This window comes from Apus apus, chromosome 1 (assembly GCF_020740795.1).
Source record: "Apus apus isolate bApuApu2 chromosome 1, bApuApu2.pri.cur, whole genome shotgun sequence".
NCBI lineage: Eukaryota > Metazoa > Chordata > Aves > Apodiformes > Apodidae > Apus > Apus apus.
In genome coordinates, this window is record NC_067282.1 from 148,189,853 (window position 1) to 148,212,429 (window position 22,577).

At 45.2% G+C, this 22,577-nt stretch overlaps 1 protein-coding gene across 1 annotated transcript in view; it reads left to right on the forward strand.

Annotated features, from left to right (window-relative positions):
* STAB2 (stabilin 2) overlaps positions 1–22,577 on the forward strand; it is an 88,300-nt gene that overhangs the window by 62,691 nt on the left and 3,032 nt on the right. Inside the window, exons 45-67 of the mRNA XM_051621270.1 lie at positions 1,408–1,527; positions 1,961–2,008; positions 3,117–3,200; positions 3,299–3,445; positions 3,832–3,957; positions 4,258–4,317; positions 4,897–5,073; positions 5,156–5,245; positions 6,407–6,553; positions 7,782–7,838; positions 8,703–8,826; positions 9,846–9,995; positions 11,731–11,835; positions 12,294–12,401; positions 13,042–13,235; positions 14,247–14,388; positions 14,740–14,873; positions 15,894–16,059; positions 16,294–16,400; positions 17,030–17,149; positions 17,879–18,037; positions 20,028–20,135; positions 22,426–22,554. Of these exons, the coding sequence (XP_051477230.1) occupies positions 1,408–1,527; positions 1,961–2,008; positions 3,117–3,200; positions 3,299–3,445; positions 3,832–3,957; positions 4,258–4,317; positions 4,897–5,073; positions 5,156–5,245; positions 6,407–6,553; positions 7,782–7,838; positions 8,703–8,826; positions 9,846–9,995; positions 11,731–11,835; positions 12,294–12,401; positions 13,042–13,235; positions 14,247–14,388; positions 14,740–14,873; positions 15,894–16,059; positions 16,294–16,400; positions 17,030–17,149; positions 17,879–18,037; positions 20,028–20,135; positions 22,426–22,554 (2,802 nt within the window). The remainder of the gene's footprint in view (positions 1–1,407; positions 1,528–1,960; positions 2,009–3,116; positions 3,201–3,298; positions 3,446–3,831; positions 3,958–4,257; positions 4,318–4,896; positions 5,074–5,155; positions 5,246–6,406; positions 6,554–7,781; positions 7,839–8,702; positions 8,827–9,845; positions 9,996–11,730; positions 11,836–12,293; positions 12,402–13,041; positions 13,236–14,246; positions 14,389–14,739; positions 14,874–15,893; positions 16,060–16,293; positions 16,401–17,029; positions 17,150–17,878; positions 18,038–20,027; positions 20,136–22,425; positions 22,555–22,577) is intronic.

A 22,577-nucleotide genomic window follows, 5' to 3' on the forward strand; every position in this document is an offset into this window, starting at 1 on the left:
GCAAGGCACACATTTGCAAGCAGCCTGGCCCTCTGCACCAGCTACACTGCTCTGCTTCTTGGCAAGCAGCAGCAGGGACATATCCACTCTCCTGCACACATTAATCCTTTGTGCTCTGAGCACAGTGACAATAATTCTCACCTTCCCAGCTTGGCCTGTCAGCAGAGCTTCTCTAACCTTGAAAGGGCAAAAAACAGAAGCTGGAGGAAAGGGAGCTCAAAGTTTTGATGTACTGCTTTCTACAATTTTGAATGTTTTTTCTTTTTCCTATGCCTTGTTCCAGCAACTTTGCTTCCAATTAGCTAATTATGCCAGGCTAAATATATACATATATATATTTTTAAAGATACTATTGCAAAACATTACTGTTGGACCAGAGGCTAATCTGGCTTCACTTAAGCAAACCTCTGTGCAGCAAAACTTCATGGGAAGCTATAATAAACCCAAGATTGCCAACAGTCCATCTAAAGGTAGTCAAATAAATAGCAAGTGTAACCAAACTCACTGCTTACAGCCGGTACTCACTATGGCCTGGCAAACCAGGCTCCACTGGTAGCTCCTATTCCCATTCATAGCCCATAAGAAGGATCCCTGAGATGACCAGCAACAGAATGGACACCATGAAACAAGTACAAGGAAAGAAAATAAGAAGTCTTCTCAGTTTTTCCTGATTTGCTCAAATCCAGGATAGACACTGATTTGCAAACTGAGGTGCTAGCTAGGGATCACCCAGTTGTTACTGGGCAGAGCTCTGGACCCCAGCACACTGCACCTGGATGGGGAATATCTCCTTTTAGTCCAGAAAGCTTCCCAGAGGAAGGTGGCCAGGTGAGGTGCATCACTGGTGCTCCAAGCCTTAGGTCACACTGGTGGTGCATCCAGGTGTGGATAGGAGTTGTTTTAGAGGGGAGCACGTGTGGCAGGTCCCTGTTCCAGCTAGCTTGGGCCATCAGACAAAGAACAATAGACAGTCCTGTGCTAATGCATCTCCAGAAATCCAGGCTCTTAGCACCATAAAAGTGATTTACAGCTGTAAGTAGTTACCTTCCATGCAAGTCAATGCTGCCTGGAATGGGTAGCTAAGACTCATCCCCAAGGTCCAGCATGAAACCTGCCTGTAAATTTTCTGGTTCCTTATAACACCATGAGCTGAAAAATACAAGAAGGGAATCAAAACTATATCCTCTGCATAAAAAGAGGATTTTTCTTGTGAACTTTAAATGTTTTTGTTTGTTTGTTTTTGCAAGAAAGTATGTATTGTCAGAAGTTCCAGTAAGTTCTGGTTTCTGTTAAGGTTAATTCTTTCTAAGCCATACATTGGGGCAGGGGTGGAAGTGGTGAACTAGAATTATTCTGTACACCTGGCAATTAAGGAATATTTAATATTTTAAATTCTGATCTTACAAGAATAACGGAGGCTGCAGTGAATTTGCCATCTGTAATGACACCGAGCTGACCGAAAGGACCTGCACCTGCAAACGTAACTACATTGGGGACGGATTTAAGTGCCGAGGCAACATCTTCCAGGTAAAGTGCTGCACGTGTTTTCTTCAGATAGTTATTCAATGCAATGTTTGTCTCTTGAAACATGACTCCTTTTTTCCTTGAACAAAGTGATAAATCTAGCCCAGAATTTGAAAGAGTCCTTATCCAAGGAACCAGAAATAGGAACAGGATGCTGCAAGATAAGCTTACTTGCCTCATAAACAAAAAATAACTTAAAAACCACTGATGGACAATTGTTACGGAGAGAGTACTAAAGACTTAATACTGATACCTTTAAATTTCAGCTTTTAAATTCTTTAATAGAACAAGGTAAGAAAAGAACAGGAGCAATGCAGATGGACAGCATTTATTCCAAGACAGTTCTCTTTCTTTTCCAAGTGCTGCATTAGTCTGTATTCCACAGATGTTGTCCCACTTGCGCAACATTGTTGCAAGGTCTTGTTCTTGATTGCAGGAACTTCTCAGGGACTCCAACACATCTAGGTTTTACTTCCACTTAGAGGTAAGAAAAGGTCAAGTAGATTTTTTTTAATTTTTTTTTTGGGGGGAGAGGGGCACAGAGGGGGTGTCCCTCTTTTCTGCCTCAAGGAGGGGGCAGGGAGCAGACATTAACCTGGAATGTACCAACATCCTTCAACTCCACAGGAACCAGATTCAGATCACCAGCCACTAATACCATAGATGCTCTAGTTTTAACTATTCACTGTCATTAAAACCTCTAGAGAATTAACACTGAAAAGTAAGATCCCAGGGAAATGTAGGGCCCCCAAAGTAAAGCTTTCACCCTCTCACAGTCTGAGATCTTCCATTACATCCCTCATGACTTCTGACCTGAGCAAATACCCCTCCTTTCTACCCCTGCTGCAAACCCAAACCGTGATGCTCTTTTCAGCTGCACCTTGGAAATGTCACAGGACACTACTGTGTGCTGCTAGACAACCAATGTGCCCAGCCAGCTCTCACTGCTTTTGGGAGACTGGCAGTAGCAATTCTCCATTTACTCCAAGCTTCAGGGCAGCACAAGTCTGTATACTGGCCTGCTACTACAAAGACTCATATTGTAGCTTTGATTGTGATGGTAAACCAACTGCTTCCTCTCACTTCAGCAGATCTCTTATTTTGTCAGTGGCCATTGCAAAATGCCGGCAACACCCCAGGTCCATTTGTCCCTCTAACAGTAACAAATCTCCTCCTAAGTACAAGCAGCCACATACCAGCTAAATGCATGTACAAACACAAGCACATATCCACTCTTGGCTATCTCAGAATGAAAGGGTTCATTCATCTTCCCTTGCTCAGAAGGGCATAGCCCTTCTTCACCCTCCCTATGCTTAGTACTGGCTGAGAACTTTTCCTCCTCTTCTCCTGCTCATTACTGCAGAGAAAACAGAGACCTAGCCACAAGCCAAAATATTCCATTTCATACCCCTGGGCAGTGGTGACAGATGGGGCTGGAGAGTCCACACTGTACAAATCTCTCACCCTTCCATTGCAGAGAAGGGAACCCAGTGTGCAATAGCAACACCATTTCCCGCTGAGCAGGGCTGTCCTCATTATTGCACTATGTGTACTAACAACTCATTACTGCTTTGTCCTCTTAAATTTGTCAGGACTTGTTCATCAGAGATATTGCAGGCCCTGGCCCTTTCACTCTATTTGTACCTCGCACAGATGTACTAAACAGCGACCCACGAGTAAGTAAGCAGGCCAGAAGTTTTTGGTGAGTTGGCCATGAGTTTTTGGATTCCAAAGCCTTGCTCACCCTCTTCAACTCTTCCACTTTGTGCTTCAGGTCAAGGACTGGATTGCCAAAGGAGTGATGGCTCAAGTCCTCCGGTACCATATGGTGGGTTGTGCCAGTCTGTTGTACAATGACCTGACAAGAGTCACCAACATCACCTCTCTCCAAGGGGATCCAATACACATCAGCTACTCTCAGGTAACAGAGCATGAAGATGCAGGGGATGGAATAATAAAACAGTCTGCTCTCTTTTTTAAAAAAAACCTGAATGATTCCCTTTCCTGCTCTGAAGCACAAAAATAAGTCACATTAAAGGAAGGCTGCCCATTCAGCTGAAGCATTCAGCACTAATCTGCTGTGCAAAGGCTGGAGTTGTCAACACTTGCTTTGACTCAAGTTATTATGTCCTCAGCCTCTGGCTTTATGAACATGATGAGATTTTTGAAAATGCAAAGGGCAATTTATTAAAGCTAATGTTTGCTGTAAAGAAAGGATGGTCTGGACTCACCATATCAAGGAAATTTGGCATTGGTCTGACCCACCCACAAACTTCCACAGAAAACATGTTTTTGTTGCCTTTCCAGAACTCACTGGTTTTGAACAACAAAGCTCAAATTATACTCAGCGATGCTGTTGGCACAAATGGTGTGATCCATGTCATAAACCAAATCTTGGTCCCATCACATATACAGGATTTCCCCCTTAAGAAGGTACGTGCAGTTCATTGCCTCTCTCAGCCCAGGGGCTTTTCCACAGTTACTGTCAGATCTATAAATCATGTAAGTCACAAAAACAACGGTGATACTAAAAAGGCCTTATACAAACATTATTCTACACTGCTGAAGAAGTTAAATGTGATATTTAAAATTCCTAAGAACAATAAAACAGGACTTCTTCACTGGGTTTGTAACAAAAAGTTACTTCAAGGGTAAAGCAAGATAATACCAGAAATTTAAATACCCATATAATGCATTTATTAGATAAATTACTGAACATGCTTTTCTTTTTAGGAAAGCCTTAAAATGGTTGCAGCCAAACATGGATACATCCTGTTCAGCAGTTTGCTAGAGGTAAGGACACAAGAGGCAGCAGCCATTGGGCAAAAGTTTGAAATGCTTTTCTTAAAGACAAGAGCACAGACACAACATGTCATCATTGGCAGGATGGTGTTCAGTGGAGCCAAGGGGCTCACAACACAGTTGGCATCCTGGTCACCATGTAGTCCCTCTCCTACAGACATCCCAAGAAGTAGGGGGGATATCAGGCAGACCCATAGCCACCTCTCTCCTCCCCACTCAGCTTTGTCTGATACATCAAATTATGTGGCCAAGGTTTGACCCAAATATGACTTTCTTAGCCCAAAGCTGGGCTGTCAGCCTAGTTTTCTGTAGCAGCCCTGGGTGACAAGCACTTCTAAGAATTAAGTCTGGTAACTCAACTTGGGCAGCTCAGCTCAGGAATCTGTTTTGTTTGGGGTTTTTGGGGGGTTTTTTTGTTTGGTTTTTTTTTAAAGTCAAGATGTTTGCAGGCTGGTGACCAGGCAGCCCACAGGCCATTGCATCCCAGTTATACTAGATGTTCACACCATCGGGTCAATGACATTTTGGATGGATCGTTAATCCTTCACTTCAATTTTTGGTATATTGCAGAAAAACAACCTGCTTGGGCTGATCAACGATCCTATTCACAAACCCGTCACGCTCTTCTGGCCCACAGATGCAGCTATCCGGGGGCTGCCACAGGAGCAGCAGGACTTCCTCTTCAAGAAGTCCAACACTGACAAACTGGTGCAATACCTCAAATTCCACATTGTCCGTGATGCTGCGGTAAGCCCTTGCTTTTTAGGAACATTGCCAAGGCCAAGATATGCAAGCCGAGATATGTGCATTTCCCCCGTCTCCTTCCCAGGTGTTGGCCTACCAGCTCCCTCAGTCCTCCTCATTGAAGACCCTGCAGGGCTCCAACCTCAGCGTTAGCTGCGGGGACAACGGGGAGATTGTAAGTGTTCACCCTCCTGGCACCTTCACCCCTTGTCCCTGCTGCAGGATCTGTTCATGCAGACCCCACTGTGCCTGTGCACAGCCCCCAGAAAGGGTCAGTGGCATCTAAACTCAATTGATCTTTGCCAGTCCATGACAACAGCCACAAACCAGGGCAGCCCCTTCAGCAGATGCAGCAGACTACATGGTTTGCAAGGCTCCTTGCAGATGTCATTCTGTTATAGATGATGTTTGTGCAAAACAGTTTGCATTTGGATCAAAACTGAACACTAGCACATTTTACCTTCTCCTACACTGAAATATGCAAAGAAAAACTCTTGAGATGAACCTCACTTTGGCAGAAGGGACTAGGACAACTCTCTGCCAGGGAATCTCTGATCAGATAGGCAGATGCCATAGGGTTGTGCCAGTGTCCCAGCACAGAGACGTCCTTTCCCAGTCCACAGAAAAGCCACAAAATGACCAGAGGGGTGGAGCACCTCTCCTATGAAGATAGGCTGAGAGAGTTTGGGTTTTTCAGCCTGGAGAAGAGAAGGCTCCAGGGAGAACTTGTAGCAGCCTTCCAGTACCTGAAGAGACTACAGGAAAGCTGGGAAGAGACTTTTTACCAGGATGTGTAGTGACAGGACAAGGGGATGATGGGTTTTAATGGGAAAAGGGAGGATTTCAGTTAGATATTAGGAAGAAATTCTCTAGTGCGAGGGTGGCAAGACACTGGACAGGTTGCCCAGGGAGGTTGTGGATGCCTCATCCCTGGAAATGGTTAAGGCCAGGTTTTATGCACGGGTATGGAGTGATAGAACAAGGAGGAAGAGTTTTAAACTGAAGGAGAATAGATTTATATTAGATATTAGGAAGAAATTCTTTCCTGTGAGGGTGGTGAGACACTGGAACATATTGCCCAAGGAAGGTTTGGATGTCCCTTCCCTGGAAGCGTTCAAGGCCAGGTTGGATGGGGCTCTGTGCAACCTGGTGAGTGGGAGGTTTCCCTGCCCATGCACGGGGGTTGGATCTAGATGATCTTTCATGTCCCTTCCAACTCAAACCATTCAGTGGGAGGATTATCCCCAACACCCAAGCAGAACCTGGATTCAGCCTGACCCCAAGAAATACCGCCTCATGACTTGTCACACTCCTCTGTCCCCATCCCATCCCTCAGGGCACGCTTTTCCTGAACGAGGGGCAGTGTAAGATAGTGCAGCGGCAGCTGGAGTTTGATGGGGGCATCGCCTATGGCATCAACTGCCTGCTGACAGACCCCAGCCTGGGGGGACGATGTGACAGCTTCTTCACCGTGGATTTCATGGTCAGTCCTCTTTTTTGGTCCCTCACTCTGGCAAAGACACAGTCCAGGGGCCAAACTCTATCCTCACAGAGACCAGGGCAACACTTGCAGCAGCTTTGGTACTACTGAGATCAAAACCTACCGCTTCAGGCTGGCTTCATCTGCCACACAGATGAGAGCTAAGGTCAAGAAGTGCAGCACAACTCGTAAACAATACACAACAGAAATCCTGCATCCACACGAAGCAACACATGGGATAAGTGGTCTCAAGTGTAGAGCAGCTTAACAAGTCCTGACTCTTCAGTAATTTTGCTCAGACCACAACAGTACCTTACAACTGCAGGCATGAACAGGAGCAAAGATAGGTTTTTCAAGCATGCTTTTAAATGAATGTATATTCACACTACAAATGTGGTCAGAGAGATTGTATTTAGAAGTTCACAGTGGCAAAGGAACAGCACTGCTGTCCCCACTGCACTGGGTGTTAAGGACATGTGACAGAGCTGCTTGGCCTGTTTATCAGGTTCTGAGTCTCTCATATTTCTTGCTTTCACACAAATATCCTCTAGCACACACAGTCAGGCACTGCTAGCATGGGGGAAGTTTCCTCCATGAATTTTGATACATCCCAAAAGCAGGACACTTTGAAATACTTTCAAGACCAAAAATGCTTCCATTTCAGCCAAATGTAAGAAAACTTTTAATTTAAATAGAATTGAAAAAAATGTGATGTTACCAATCTGAAAAAAATCTTATTGGAATTTATATTTCAGTTAGAAAACCAACACTTGTGTGTATCCCATCTACCCACGTTACCTTTTGTTTCATTATTTTGTTAAATGAAATCTATATTGATTTCCTCAGATCTGGTCAGTGCTTCCCAAGAAGTAACAATTTACCTCTACTCCAAATTAGGTGTGCAGATCTGATGCAGCCCATGTCAATATTTGCTTGAAGAATATCCGCCATCTTTTCCCTGCTTGTTTAAATCCAGAGCAAGTTTTCTTCTTCCAGAACATACATTGTTATCAAAACCAATTTCTTGCATTTCATGACACTAAATTAATGCAAATATTTTGCTGTCATTCTTCTCTCTTTCTGCAGAGTTCTTATAATCTGTTTCAAGCAAGCTTGCAGTCTGCTCATATTTGCTTCTCTCATAAAACAGACTTCTTGTCCATTTCAAATAGCCTTTTGTTGCCATTATTTTAATATATGTTTTCTCTTTTTTTCCCATTTTGTACAACAGGGGCATTGTGGAAGCTGTTTCAGTAATTCTAAGTGCCCTCCAGGGACAAAACCAAAGGTAATACATTAAAACACAGGCTGAGAAAGTTTGAGCTATTTAGCCTGGAGAGAGAAGGCTCTGGGGAGACCTTATAGTGGCCTTCCAGTATCTGAAGGGGCTACAGGAAAGGCAGGGAGTGACTTTTCACCAGAGAGGGCAGTGACAGGACAAGGGGTAATGGCTTTAAACTGAAAGAGGGCAGATTTAGGTTAGACATCAAGAAGAAATTCTTTACCATGAGGGTAGTAAGGTGCCGGAATAGGTTGCCCAGAGAGGCTGTGGATGCCCCCTCACTGGAGGTTTTTAAAGCCAGATTGGATGAGACTTTCTGCAGCCCTGGTCTAATGTGAGATGTATCTGCTCGCAGCAGGGAGGTTGGAACCTGATGATCTTTAAGGTCCCTTCCAACATTAACCATTCTATGATTGTATGATTCCACATTTAAGCAGTCTAATTCATTTTTTGTCTCTGTACTTCACACAAGCAAACTAGAATAAGTTACTTTGAAAACTGAAAATTTAAAAAGAAAACCATTAGCAGTGAAACCACAATGTTAAGTGAGGCCATAAAGGCTCCAGGACAAAGCTGTCCCTGGGCAAACACCCAGATGCTGGTAGTGGGGGACACTTGTCACTCTCACACAGCACCCACTGTAGCCAGTGCTTGGGTTGACTTTGGAGCCTCCCCCTCCATCCTCATCAGTGGTGCTTAGCAAGCAGGGGGTCAAAGAGAAGGTGGGGGCCTCACACCTGCACTCTTCACACATTGCATTTTGATTCAATGTACATCAGAAACTGTCATTTAAAGTGCAGGAGACCCAAACCTGCACTCAACTCCTTTTGCTTTTTACCCCCTCTCCGCACTGGCACATGCAACGCCCAGGAAAAGATCCAGTGGTGCACGTACGAGTCCTACGGGCTGCGGAGGGATGGCTGCCGTAGGAACTGCTCCATGGTCATCCACACAGCCAAGTGCTGCAAGGGCTACTTTGGGCCAGACTGCCAAGGTAGGATTACCTCCCTACCCCCACCCCACGGTCTCCCTGCACACAGCTGCATGGTGCCCAGCCAGCTGACGCGTAAGAGCTGGGATAGGGGCATGAGGAGGGACCAGCCACAAGATGGGGAAACTCTCTTGCAAGTACACAGAAAGTATTAACATTTTTCCACTCCAAATAATCTCTTTTTCACATTTACAGCAAGTTTTAACTCCATGCCAACAGCAAATTAAGTGAATGCTGTAGAGAGTAAAGACTGCCCTGCTGTAACCAAGCCTAGCAAGTCTTAATGTGTCACCAGCTGAAAGGCCTTTCAACACGAAGACAGACATCAGGTTAATGGCAGTGATATCAGGACACAAGAGAGACACCATGTACAATTCCTCAGCCACTTGCAAAGGCACACATCAGTAGAGTAAGCTGAGAAATTGTAGCTTTGAAGAGCTGTGAGACAGTTTGGGAGGCTTTACCTCCAGCTCCTTGTTAGTACACACTAACAAAGTGTGTGCTCTATCATGCATCTGCCCCACAAGGGATCAACAGTACTGAGGCTTTCACCAGGGCATGAAGGGTCAGGATCTTTGTTGGCAGGCAGGTCCAGAGACTGCCAGCTCACTCTGTCCCAGTTTCCTAGACAGACACATGCAGGTCTCATACAATTTCAGCCCTCTTAGCCTGAGCTGCCCTTTGGGCTCACCTCAGCAGCATGCAGGCCCAAGGAGATACACAAGCAAGGCAGGAGCTGGGCAACACTGTTCACTGAAGGATCCAAAGAAGCAAACAACTGGAAGAGTCTGCAACACCTTTCTGACAGGACTTGTAAAAGCATGTCAATAAATTTGGAGCAGGAGGCTTGTAGTCACAAGTGTCACAGCTACTTCTACATGCCCTAACAGAGAGGCATTTCCATTCAAGGGTATTTACAGGACAGTAAATAACAAACAGTGACAATGAATAATCACACACTTGAGCTAAAGAGCCACTTTTTGTTGGTTTTTTGTTTTGTTGTTTTTTTTTTAAACTTCCAGCTTGCCCAGGGGGCCCAGAGACCCCATGCAACAGCCATGGTTCCTGCGACGACGGGTACTCCGGCACAGGAGAGTGCCGCTGCGACAGCGGCTTCAACGGGACGTCGTGCGAGCTGTGTTTGCCAGGCAGATACGGCTCCAACTGCAGGCGTACGTTGAACTTTCCTTTCTGCATCATTGCCCATGCCAAGTCTAAATTATTTTGTTAGCGGTGAGTTTTTAAGTAAACCGAGAAGTGCTTCCCACTTTCAGCACCAGTGGTTTCCCAAGTGCCTTGTTCCACAGAAGCATGGCACAAGGTCTTGGATGGGAGGAAAACGTGGTGGGGCAGAGCCTTACTTAGCTTTCTCTGCTGGGCTCCTCCTATTCTTGTAGGGTACATAAGTAATAGGGAATAGAGGCAGAACCTCCATCAGCAAAGGTTTTCAACTACAGCACAGCCTTCTCCCCCATCCCTGTAAGAGGCAACACAGCATTTTAACAATATTGTTCCTCAAGGATTACAGGAGGCTGAGGCCAAGTGTTACTTTCGCACAAGAGAAGAAAAAGGACACAGAGATTAAGGTAGTTTGTGAAGAGGAACAGCAACACAAAATTGCTATCTTTATCCACTTCACTGTGGCTTCAAGTGAGGCCAGGTGGCCTCACTGAAAACAGGTGGAACCAGGATTGATTATCACCATTGAAACATAAATGTTTTCCCAACATAAAGCTTCAGATGGGAAACTACAATACTAACATTGCTATCCTAACTGTGTACAGCTCTAGTGCTCATGAGGTGCACACCACAGAGAGTTATAGGCTAGATGCCCTTGCAGAGTAGGCAAAGCACCAAGCTTGGACACCAACACTCAGGATTACACTTACCTAAGGTTTTATAGCACACCATAGCATAAACTGCGTGAGCTGTTGGCCCAAAGCCCACATTGTGGTATCTAACAGAAAAGTTTTACAGCCCCTCCTTTTTAACACACATTACTGCTGAATTAAATAAAGCCAGAGTACAACACTGCTTTTCAGCAGGATCACTTTTTCCAAGAACCATTTCCCCCTAGTCCCACACCACTTTACTCTTCAAGTAACAATATTTCATTAAGAGCTATCACAGGGCCTAAAGAGTGAGGAAAAAATATCACTGGTAGATTAAATCAGTTCTTCATGCTTCAGTTTGCAGAACGCAAGGGTAGCACCCCACATATAAAAGAAGTAGAAAGAATCCAGAAGCTTCTAGTCATAAAACTACCTAAAACACACATTCCAGGTAACTTGACCATGTTTCAAAGCAAAGATCACTAACCTCATATTTGGCTTCATTACTCAAACAGACCTTCTCCCAGCCAGCAACTAAACACACTGTCTCAGAGGCCCCTCTCTCTGGCTAAAAGGCTTCCCCACAGCTAGCAGCTGCTGCTCATTAGGACAGGATCAGGCTGGGTCTTCAGCTCAGCCATTAACACCTTCCTGCCACAGCAGTGTGTGAAGTTTGTGACTCTACCACAATGTAGATCAATACTCATTTTCATTTCCAGAGGCACATTTATCTAACACCAGTTGCAAAGTCAGAGGACCACTGGATAATTCAGGTTGAAAGAGGTGTCATGAGGTCTACAGTCCAGCCCCCTGTTCATAGCAGGGCTAGCTCTGAGTTCAGATTGTTCAGCATTTTTCCTGTCAGGGCTTGCAAACCTCCAAGGATGGAGGCTGCCCAACCACTCTCGGGATTCTGGTCCTCTGGTTGACTGGTTTCATGATGAAAAACAATGAGGTTAGACTTACTTAAATAATTGCTGGATAATACCAGTCTAGGTGATGTTTTTCTAGAGAAAGATTTTTCCCCCTTCCCAACAGCAGCTGTGTAAGCAATCCCTCTGCATTCCTTTTGCAGCCTGCCAATGCAAGACCAACGGGCAGTGTGATGAAGGATATTCAGGAACGGGAAGATGTTTCTGTGAAACGGGATGGACTGGCCGGCTGTGTGAAATCAAGCTAGGTCTCTGCCTCCTCTCAGTGGGCTCCATCACATGGAGCCATGGGTTGATAGCACCTGCAACTCAACAGAGGGTTTGTGTAAAGAAGAGAGAGAAAGGGTTATTAAATGTCAGACACACTCAGTGGAGACTCAGGGAGCTCCCAAGATCACTGACTTAGAGATATGGCCTGCTTAGGATTGTGAACTAAACCTTTCACCTTCTCATCTCCTTCTGAGTGAAATGGGAATAGGAGTGCCTAGCTCTGTGTGAAATGGGAATAGGAGTGCCTGCCTCCGCTGTGGAGGGGCTTTGGGATACATGATGGAAAGTATCACTGGAGAGCTAAGAAGTAAAAAAAAATAATTCTAACAGGTTTTTCCAGTTAGCAAGACTGGTATGAGGGTTTTCTGTCTGCATGAAACAAAGGCACTGCAATATAAATAGAATCTTCATTCCAGGTGTTTTGCCTTCCCCACAGCTCTGCCACCAGTGTGTTCCCCAAGCTGCTCCGCCAACGCTGTCTGCATGGAGAACAACACGTGCCAGTGCAAGCCATTTTACAATGGGGATGGGATCACATGCGTAGGTGAGCTCCCTCTTGCACAGCCTGCTACAAGAAGACAGGTTGTCCCCCCTTTCACAGACACTTGCACGCAGTTACTGTTCAGTATGAAACACTGGCTATCAAACCTAAAAACTTCCACAATGCAGCTAGTGAAAATTTTAGGATACATACAGATCAGGTTTTTCTAAAGCAGGTGGGTGGCTTCACCAGGCTTTCCCTGAGCAGGAGTATGAGAAAGAAGTGCACTTCAGTCAGGTTTTGGAGACAGCAGGGTTTTCAGCAGGGTTTTTCTTACAGGATTTTCTTTGATTACCTTAAGCAAGGCTGTTTGTTCCCAGTAGCATCACTGCAAAAACAGTCATTCTTTCTCAGCCAGGCATCTTGCATCTTCCAAAGTCACCCTGGCCAGAAGCCTGTGGGGTGGTGCCATGTCTCTTTAATCAAGGACATCATGATGAGGGCTTCAGAGCCCTAAAGGATGGATAGCCTTCGCACTAGATCAGGAACGCCTCAGGAAACTGAAACGTTGGGGTTTTTTTTCCCCAAACAAGTGTTCTTGTATCTTTAGTGTGCCTTAAAAAATCTGGAGGTGGTTTATCTTTATGAAGAACATCCTCTTTAAAAGCAGACTTTACTCATGTGTTTTCTTTCCCCCTCGCAGCTGCAGACCTTTGCAAACAAAGCAACGGCGGGTGCCACAGGGCGGCTGAATGCACACAACTCGGGGTGAAAGTCTTCTGTAGCTGCCAGAAGGGATACAAAGGCGATGGCTTTACGTGCCTTCCAATAAATCCTTGCGCTGATGGGTTCAACGGAGGCTGCCATGAGCATGCCACTTGCACTGTCATAGGACCTGTAAGTCAAATTATTTCACTCACCAGCAGGGAAGTCCAAGGCATTTCTTCCTGGTGCCAGTAGAAGTCTTTTCTCTGGCTGGATCACACTCTGTCCTTCTCAAAGTCCCAGCTTTCCAAAACAATATTTACATAGCTCCAGTCTACCTTCCACATCCATTTGGTATCCTTTCAGCTGAAGGGTGAGAAATAGTTTGGCATCTTTTTTAGGTAAAAGGGAACTACAGCAGATGGGATATTTTGCATGTGTAATTTTTCTGTCCTCTTCTTAGCTTTCCCAACTGGATATCCCTATCTGCAATAGGAGTTTTTTTGATTGAAACTGAATATATTTTGGTAGCTAAACCTAGGGGCAGCTGGGAGAGTGGTGTCACTTGTTGGTTGGCTGGACTCAGCTTAAAAATTTCTGCAGCCACACAATACAAATTCCTTGGCCCGCAGAGTCAATGTTGTTGAGGAAACTTCTTCTGGTGGCTTGATTCAGCATTTGTCCTGGTGCTTTTGGGATCACTTATCTGTTCCATTATGGTGGCTTGACTGATGTCTTTTCCAGGAACTATCTAGAAAAGCCTTGCTGCTAATCTGTTCCAGCTGCCAACCATCACAATCCCTGCTTGGTTTATAGTCCTCAATTTATTACCATCAGTGAACTGCTACATCCTTCCATGCTTCCATACCCAGTCATTTAAATATCATTTTGACAGGTTTGCCATCCATTTTTGTTAATCACATGTCATATAATTCTCCAATATTCTTAGCTTTGTGGATGGAACTATGCTTTGGTATTAATTCAGAAAAGCACCCAAGAGCATGTGTAAATGTTTTGCTTAGAATAAATGTCAGTGTCAGAGTTTGTGGTCTGTTGAATCATAGTTGTTAGTGGCAACTTTCCTGTTTGTCCATTCCTGGCTATACCATGTTAAATTTTTCCAATAGTTCAGAATGTTGCTTGAAATACCACTTTCATGGCAGCTAAGTACTTGGGCTGGCCTTTTTTATTCTCTCTGACCAGGACAAACGCAGGTGCCAGTGTAAAAATAACTATATTGGTGATGGGCTGAACTGCTCAGTGATGCAGCTTCCTCTCGACCGCTGCTTGCAAGACAACGGGCAGTGCCACCCTGACGCTGACTGCACTGATCTCCACTTCCAAGGTGAGGATGGCACATCATGCAAGCCATGGGACAGGGACATCCTCACCCCTGTGCCACTGCACTGAAGCCAGTGACCAGAATCCTTGGGTTCATAAGCTCACCCAGTCCTCTACCGAAGTTCCCTTGAAACAATGAGAAGATTAAGGTTCAAATGTCTGCTTACATACTTTGTGATACCAGATTTATGAAGCAATAGATGAGAGCATTCCAGGTAGGAATGTTAACCCCTAAGGGATCAATCTGTCCTAACTACATTTCACAAAATGTACAGGTATTTGTGTGGCACAGTTGACTCTCCATCCAGACATGGAAACCCCCTCAGGAAGAGCTGGTTCTTCTCTCTCTTTGCAGATACCACAGTAGGGGTTTTCCACTTACGATCCCCCAAAGGGCAGTACAAAATGACTTATGAGAAGGCAAAGGAGGCCTGTGCCAAGGAGTCAGCCACCATCGCTACGTATAACCAGCTGCTGTACGCGCAGAAGGTGAGGTAGCCTCCCTGCAGGAGGAGATCCATGGAGCAGACCTACCCGCAGCATAAACAGGGAGGGGGGAGCAAAGGGCTAATAAGCTTCATTTACCCTCCTTCCTTTTCCCCGTGCCCCAGGGTATGTTTGACTGGGAGCAGCGTTCAGACTGTTCATTGGTTTCACGCCTGCGCATTCAGCACTGAAACCAGTTGCCAAATGTCTGTTTCCAGTGATGCTGGGGTGAGACGGTGAAGTCAGACTTAGAGTGTTTCCATGGAGGTTTTAATTATTACTACTTCTTAAATAAATGTGTACTTCAGAATTATGCTTAGACTCATATTTTTAATGTAAGGCTCCAGGAATCTTTTCCCCAAATGTTGCCAGCTTAGCAGAGCTATTTACATATTCTTTTCCTTGAGTGTGTTACAGACAAGGCATAGTTGCTGTCAGTGGGATGAGCATCACGTTTTGGGTTTGTAAACTTGCTTTAGAAGAGTGGGTCAGACTGACTATGTCTTTTTGGCTCTTTCCCATCTGTGGAAGGAACGAGAAGATTCAGATTGCAGTCTGAGCTGCAAGTCCCCTGAATCCCATAGTCTAAATATTTCCCTCAAAGTAGCAAAGCTGGCAGCGGAGCTTCAGCGCTCCCAGGGACTTATTTTCTGCGTTGAGCTTGTTTCCCAGTCCTTCTCATGGTGACAAAAGGTGGCTGGCACACAATGAGATTGCATTTCCCTCTTTGGCTTTCACACCCATATCTGATCCTGTCTGGCTTTTAGCTTAGAGTAGCTTTTCCCAGGAAAGACTCCTTTGGCCTGTACAAGACTTTCAGAAGGGCCTCCATCTCCACAGCCTGTCAGCCCAGAGCTCTGCACAGGCTGCAGCACAGACAGACAGAGACCCCTCAGACCCTCAGAGAGAGGGCTGACAGGTCAGGTGCTTCCTGACCACCCAGGGGAACAATCCATTTCCTCAGCAGCACCCCACCCAGCTCTTCCCCCTATGTTTTTTCCCTTGTGGCCATGCTGGCTGCAGGCAAGGTACCATCTGTGTGCTGCCAGCTGGCTGGATGGTGAAAGAGTGGGCTACCCAACTGCCTTCTCCTCCCCAAACTGCGGCTCCGGGCATGTCGGCATCGTGGACTATGGGAGAAGAGTCAACCTGAGTGAAACCTGGGATGTCTTCTGTTACAGGGAGAAAGGTAAGAGGGTCTTTTGCCGCATCCCTCTGAGCACAGGAAAGCAGCAGCCTGGGTTTTGGTTCCTTTCATTAGCCACAGGCTGCAAGGTAACACTGCAAGAGACTCTGCCTCTTTTAACTTTAAAAAATAATAATTACCTGTTGCCTGCAAGTTGCTTTTCAGGCACAGGGCAGTCTAGAACCTTCTAGCAAAGGGCATTTTGCCCACACAGCTGTCTGTGTTTGTACCTTCCAGAGGTGAACTGCACTTGCAAGCCAGGATACGTGGGGGACGGCCTCTCCTGCAGCGGGAACTTGCTGCAAGTCCTGACATCCTTCCCAACGCTGACAAACTTCTTGTCGGTAGGGCCCACAGCTTCTGCACAGCAGAGTGAAGCAGGCTCTGCCACCAGGTCGTATCCCAGTGCTTGCTTTACTAGCAGGTAATGCCACCACATCACCAAAGCAAGGTGGAGTGGTCTAAACCTGCACAGTTAAAATCAGAACTTAGTTACTGGTGGGTTTTTATTACTTGTTCTGAAGAGGTTTTGAGCTTCCAAAATTAATTTGGGAATTAAATGCTATTGCTGCTTTAGCTTAAAACAGATTCTGTGCACAACATCCCCTGGCTTTCTAAGCATCATAAAGTGCACAGTGTTTTTTTGTAATTTTATTGAATTGCTGCTGGGGAAAAAGGCAAAGCATTAAGAGTCCCTTTCTTGACACTGCTCAGAAAGGCATATTATACTTGTAAATAGCCTCACAGACAACAACAGCCCAGCTCCTGCAAGTCAGTTTAAGACATGCTCATCAAATCAGCAGCTAAAACTGGGTTTTGAATACAAATGTCTTTTGTCATGTCACTCCAAAGCTGTTTCACAGCTAATAACAGAAAGTTTCTTTGTCATAATCTATACAGCCTCATCCTTTCCCCTCCCTGCACAGAAGTGCACAATTGTTGTTCAGTAAAGCTGGATTTTGTTTCTACCTAGGACATCATGGCTTACTCCAACAGCTCAAGGAAGGGGAAAGATTTCCTGCGGTACCTCACGGACCTGTCAGTGCACGCCACTCTCTTTGCTCCAAATGACAGTGGACTGAAGGAAAATGAGGTCAGGGCATTTTTTTTTCTATTTTTCCTTCCTGGATTCAATAACACTTTTTAAATAGCCATTAGGAGTTTCTATATCCCAGTTAAATTTAAGCTTAGAAAAAATAATCATAGTATAACATAATTGCTGTGTAAATCCACATGGTTTAAACTGCGCTCAAAAAGGCGAGTTCATCATTTTCATTTCTGTTCCATGGGGATGAGTGCAAGGTTATTGAGCTTTTGATCACTACAGAGAATTTGCCATCAGGGATTTTAGTTACCCAGCTATAATGGAGTCTGCCTGAGCTGAAGCCTTCTCTGGCTTATTAACATCAAGGACAGTTACTTGAAGAAAGCAGCATACAGCTTTGGTATTTCCCACAAATACATTAAAGGCATCTGTTCCTAGCTCCACTTCTGTGCTTATCCCTTTTTTCATTCCTTCCTTCAATCAAACTTTGTCTCAAACAATTCTTGCATCTTCAAGCTGTTTGGAATATCTCTGAGGCTCATCACTTCAGGTCAAAATCCTTTGTCCCACTAGAATCAAGGTACTGCCTGCTGCAGGCAGCCAACAGAGGCCAGCAGGGACAGAAGATCCAGATTTCACAGTAGCCTGTACCCTGTGTTGCACTTGCTGCAGCATTAATAGCAAAGAGGGAAATAGATCACAGGCACTGAGCCTACTAGTAAAGCAGAGGATTAAAGAGATCAGTTCACGTTCCTTGTATTTTGCCCTCATTTGCAGACACTTTCCGGGCGAGACATCGAGTATCATTTATCTAATACCAGCATAATGTTTTATGAGGACTTGACCAATGGAACCACTCTTGCAACTCGTCTGGGGGAAAAACTCCTCATTACAAACACCAGGGGACAGGAACATCAAGCCCCCACCACTGAACAGGTACCTTTTTTTAATAAATCTCCCATCTTCATGCTTTTTACTCCCTCATGATATACCCTGTAAACACACGAGATGCTGATCTGGAGAGCAATCTGGTGAAGTTATAGGGGGCAGCAAGGAGAGGCTGGCTCCAGAAGGCTCCAGGATGGCAGCTGGCAAGCTGCAAATTTACCAGTTTGCAAAGGGCCAAGCTCTGACCTGCAGAACTCGAAGGAAGCTATTTAGGCTGCCTGCAGGAATGACAGGATGGGGATACAGGCTTGATTCACCCCTTCTCTCAGCATGGCAGGACTGCAGGAGACAGCAGTGTGATAGGAGAGATGAGAGCAGCGGCTTATCACTGAAGAAAAGTGTCAGCATTTGTAAAGTTCTGTGGTATCTTTCTAAGAGAGGCGGGAGATGCCAGCACAGCCTTGCTCAGAGCGAGAACAGACAAAACAGCAGTTTGCATTTTTTTATTACTATTTCAGTGTTTTTAAAATGCAAACATTTATATACTTTTTGAGAACATAAAGTGTCCTTTGGTGTTTTACGGGAACACATCCTATGAAAACATACAAGCTCTTCATATTTTATTATGAAAATGATCACTGCTCAAGCATTTCAAATTACCTCTGTGACAGCAGCCCCTCAAGACTGAGCTTAGAGGAACTCTGCTGTAGGGGATGTGATAGAGCTGAATATGAAAATAAGAAACGCTGTGTCTGTGGGCTTGCTGATAAAATGTTCTCTAGAGGATGGTATTGTACCCAAGGAATGTTAAGTAACCAACATGCCAATTGGGGGGCAGATTTTCATGGACCCCAAGAAGAAGGAAAGAGGTGCTGCAGGAAGACATGCACAAATTACTCATCTATTGCCTTTGCTTCACTCCTTCACCTTTCAGGAGAAACTCCTTAGCATGACAATTACCATGAACCTTATTTATACTTTTTAAACCACCCTGTACTGCAATCCCAGTAATCACATTAAGAAAGTATCCTGTTGTGACAGATCAGGTGCACCAGCACAGGGCTTACCTGTATCACCCATTGGCATGCCAGGAGCCTTTTTTGATCACTTTGACCCAAGTTGGAAGAGATTCTACTGAAAAATTCCTCCTTTCTTCAAACGCTGCCAAGGGAAGGCTCTGAGCCCATGAACACAAATCCTTGCTCTGCCCTTCAAAGCTGGCTGGACAGTCATAGCTTTTCTTCCTCCCCAGAGGACCCAAGCAAGCCCCTGGTTCCCCTGGCTGGCAGGGCACAAGGGTGGGAAGAAGAAGTAGCAGCTTCTTTCCACACATGCTCCAGCCAAGCACCTACTAGTCCCAACACACCAGGTCAGAGTCCACAAGCACCCCAGGACCCTGGCAGGACAGTGCAGGGGTGAGGGAGAGAGAGGAGGACATGATGCGATTCCCACACTGCTCACGTTGCCACCATGGCTGAGCCCCTTCCTCCCTAGGCACGTAAGGTCGCCCTGTGCTCCAGCAGCAGTGTCCCACCTCATGCCAGGGACTAGAGTAGGCAGCAGCTCCTGCTTCTGCTTGCTACAGAGAAACTATTTTGTTAGGATGTAATTTGAAGCAGAGTTTGCAATAGCACAGACACCTATGAAACCATCCTCCTGAAATGCTGAAAAGACTCAGCATCAGCTTGGAGCAGTCAAGGACTCCATTATCAGCAGAGTCTAGAGAAGTGCTGAGCTGGCAATGACTGATCCCATCCCTCTCCCTTCTCACATCCTGATGAGCTGCCAAATGAGACCGCATTCCAGCTTCCTGATGCTAGGCCACCAAATAATCTGCAAGCAGCAGCTCCACACCAGCACTGACCCAGCTCTCTCCAATCAGCAGCCTCAGTGCAAGTGGCATCCTCAGCACTGAAATCAGATGTAAGCCCCCATGTAATTCTCTGTGTGCCCGTAACTGACATGGGGAAACAGTCTCTAGGTTTACAACAGTCCCAAAAGGAGGAGAATCACAGCTCATTGCTCTTTCTCCTGGCAGAGTGAGATCACATATGTGGACAGAAGTGCTATCGTTGAGTGGGATATAATCGCTTCCAATGGGGTAATCCATGTCATTTCAGAGCCTTTAAAGGCTCCACCAGCACCTGTAAGTACACAGTGATGTTTCTATCTGAACAAGTTCTTCCTACATTTCATTTTCTTGTATATAATAAAAGCTCTATTTCATAATGGAGCTCATTTTTGTAACAGGTTTTACAGTTCCATTTTGGTTCTTCCAAGAAGATCTTTCAAGCTTATAATGATTTTTTTTTTTTTTTTTTTTTTTTTACTCTTTGCTTTATATTCATTCCTGTCCAGAACAACAAGGGGTTTTGTAATTTAGATTATTTTTTGCCTACATGAATCCCTGCATTGGTTCCAGTTATCCAATTGTCTCTCCCATTAGAAAGACAAAAGCAGACAGTGCATGGCAGAACATCACAGCTCAGAAAGGGGTGCCAACCTTTCCATGGAGGCAATTCAAGTTAGCAGCTGCACTGCTTCCAGCTGGAATCAAACCGGTACAGGGCCCAGCAGCAGGGAGGCAGGACCATTGCTCTATTTATTTTCCACCAGCAAAGTTTACTGTTTTATGTGAAAGGGAGTAAAAACATTTTGTCCACCTGCAGTGCAACTGGGATGTTTCACAAAAGTGATCCCTGCTGTCCCTGGAAGAGACACTGCAAGCACCTTTTTTTCCAGTACAAAAGGTTTTCCTTAGTGAAGTAAGTGTTGAGAGGTGCAGGGTTAGCACTCCTTAGCTCTGGTCCACGCAGGGTGCCCTGTGACAGCCCAACACAGGCTCACGCTGACCTTGCAAGAAGACCCACCACTTACTGAATCTGTAGAACTTCCCTTACACCAGGGTAACTCTTTCTCTCTGTGTGTTGGAGGGGCCTCAAATATACAACCCATCCATCCCAGCTCTGGTTTCAGTAGTGGTTAACCAGCTGCCTCCATGGTCCCCAAGATTAATCCTACCGATACCCTATTTCTCACCTTCATTTTGTTCTGAGCAACCCTTTCTCCTTTATAAACCAGCCTCCTTGTTCTGAGCAGCTCAGTAATATGTCTGCAAAATCTCAGTTCACATAAACTCCTTGCAGCCTGCAAGCCTCACAAGTAGGAAATAACACACTTGGGCAAAAGCATAAATTACTGCCTGAAAATGATTCAAAATAATAAGCAATTTCTGTCAGTCTACAGCAGCCTTTGTAATACCTTTCACAAGCTAGAGAGCAACTAAATATTTTCTAATATTCAGCTGTCCAGCTGGAGCATGTAAATTACTTTGTTTTCTAAAAAATAAATGAAGACAGAATATCTACTAAGACAATAATGTGATTATCTTTGCCAGGGTAAGTTCAACAATTAGTCTTCTAGGCAGGAGGCCTTGGAGCTAGGAGCTAGGGCATCCCATGGAAAAGCAAGAGTAAGAGCATATGAATGTCCTACCCACTTCTAGGCTCCTCACCTCCCAGATTGCCCACAAAGAGCACAGTGCTTTGGGGAGATTGCAGCCTGAATGGCTGCATGCTCTGGGATCCCCCAAACCTATCACCACTCCAAAACTACCAGTCATCTTCATAATATCAGTCTATCAGGCCAGACAGCTGCAGAAGGCAAATCAAAGTCAGAGCCTGAAGGTTATGTCTCCCCTTTAGAGTAAATCCAGATCACATGGGAATGTCTTTCTGTCTTTCATTTATTTATGAAAGTATTTATAAAATACCAAATACAGTTACTTGGATTGGCACTTTGCTTGACTGAAGAATTATTTCAGGCTAAAGGCATTGAATGTTTCAGGTCAAAATGACCTACAGGAGGCAGGCGTTGGGCGGCTCCACCAGCAGGCAGACCCTCTAACCAGTGAGATGAGCCTCAGCTCAGATGCGGTTTGATTGGAGCCCTGGTAAGCAGGGCTCAAAGGATAGCCTGGCAGCCCTTAGCTGGCAAAAACCAACACCTCCCCACCACACAAAGCAGTAGGGAATAAGCTTGAATCCATGCCGAGCCCTTTAAGGTTTTTAGCACAGGTTTCCAAAGCTGCTTAAGGGAATTTGGTAACCGCTTCTCAGGCCCGTAAGGTTTTAGCCTCATTGTAACCTCTATTGCTATTTTGAAAAACCTGACCAGAAAAGATCACTTAGGCATGCTCTGTAACTTCAAAAACATCAACAAGATGAAGCTGTACTACAGCAAATGTCCAATACCCTAAAAAAATTTACATTTTTAATTACTATCAAAAGGCCCTATTTCACTGTCTCTAGCCATCATGTACCAGGAAACGAGAGCATAAGGGCACAGGACCAGGGCATATATCAAAGGGACATTGCATGTGCTTGGGTGCTGGAAGGTGCCCACCCCATAGCCCACTCACTCTCCCTTGCTTCCAGGTTCCTCTGCATGCCAGTACTGGGACAGCAATATTCTTTGGCATCTGCCTGGTTACTGGAATTGTGGCTTTTATTGGATATTCTTACCTCAGGTTCAGGAAGAGAAATACAGGCTTCCAGCACTTCAAGGTAGGTAGCACAGAAGAGCATGA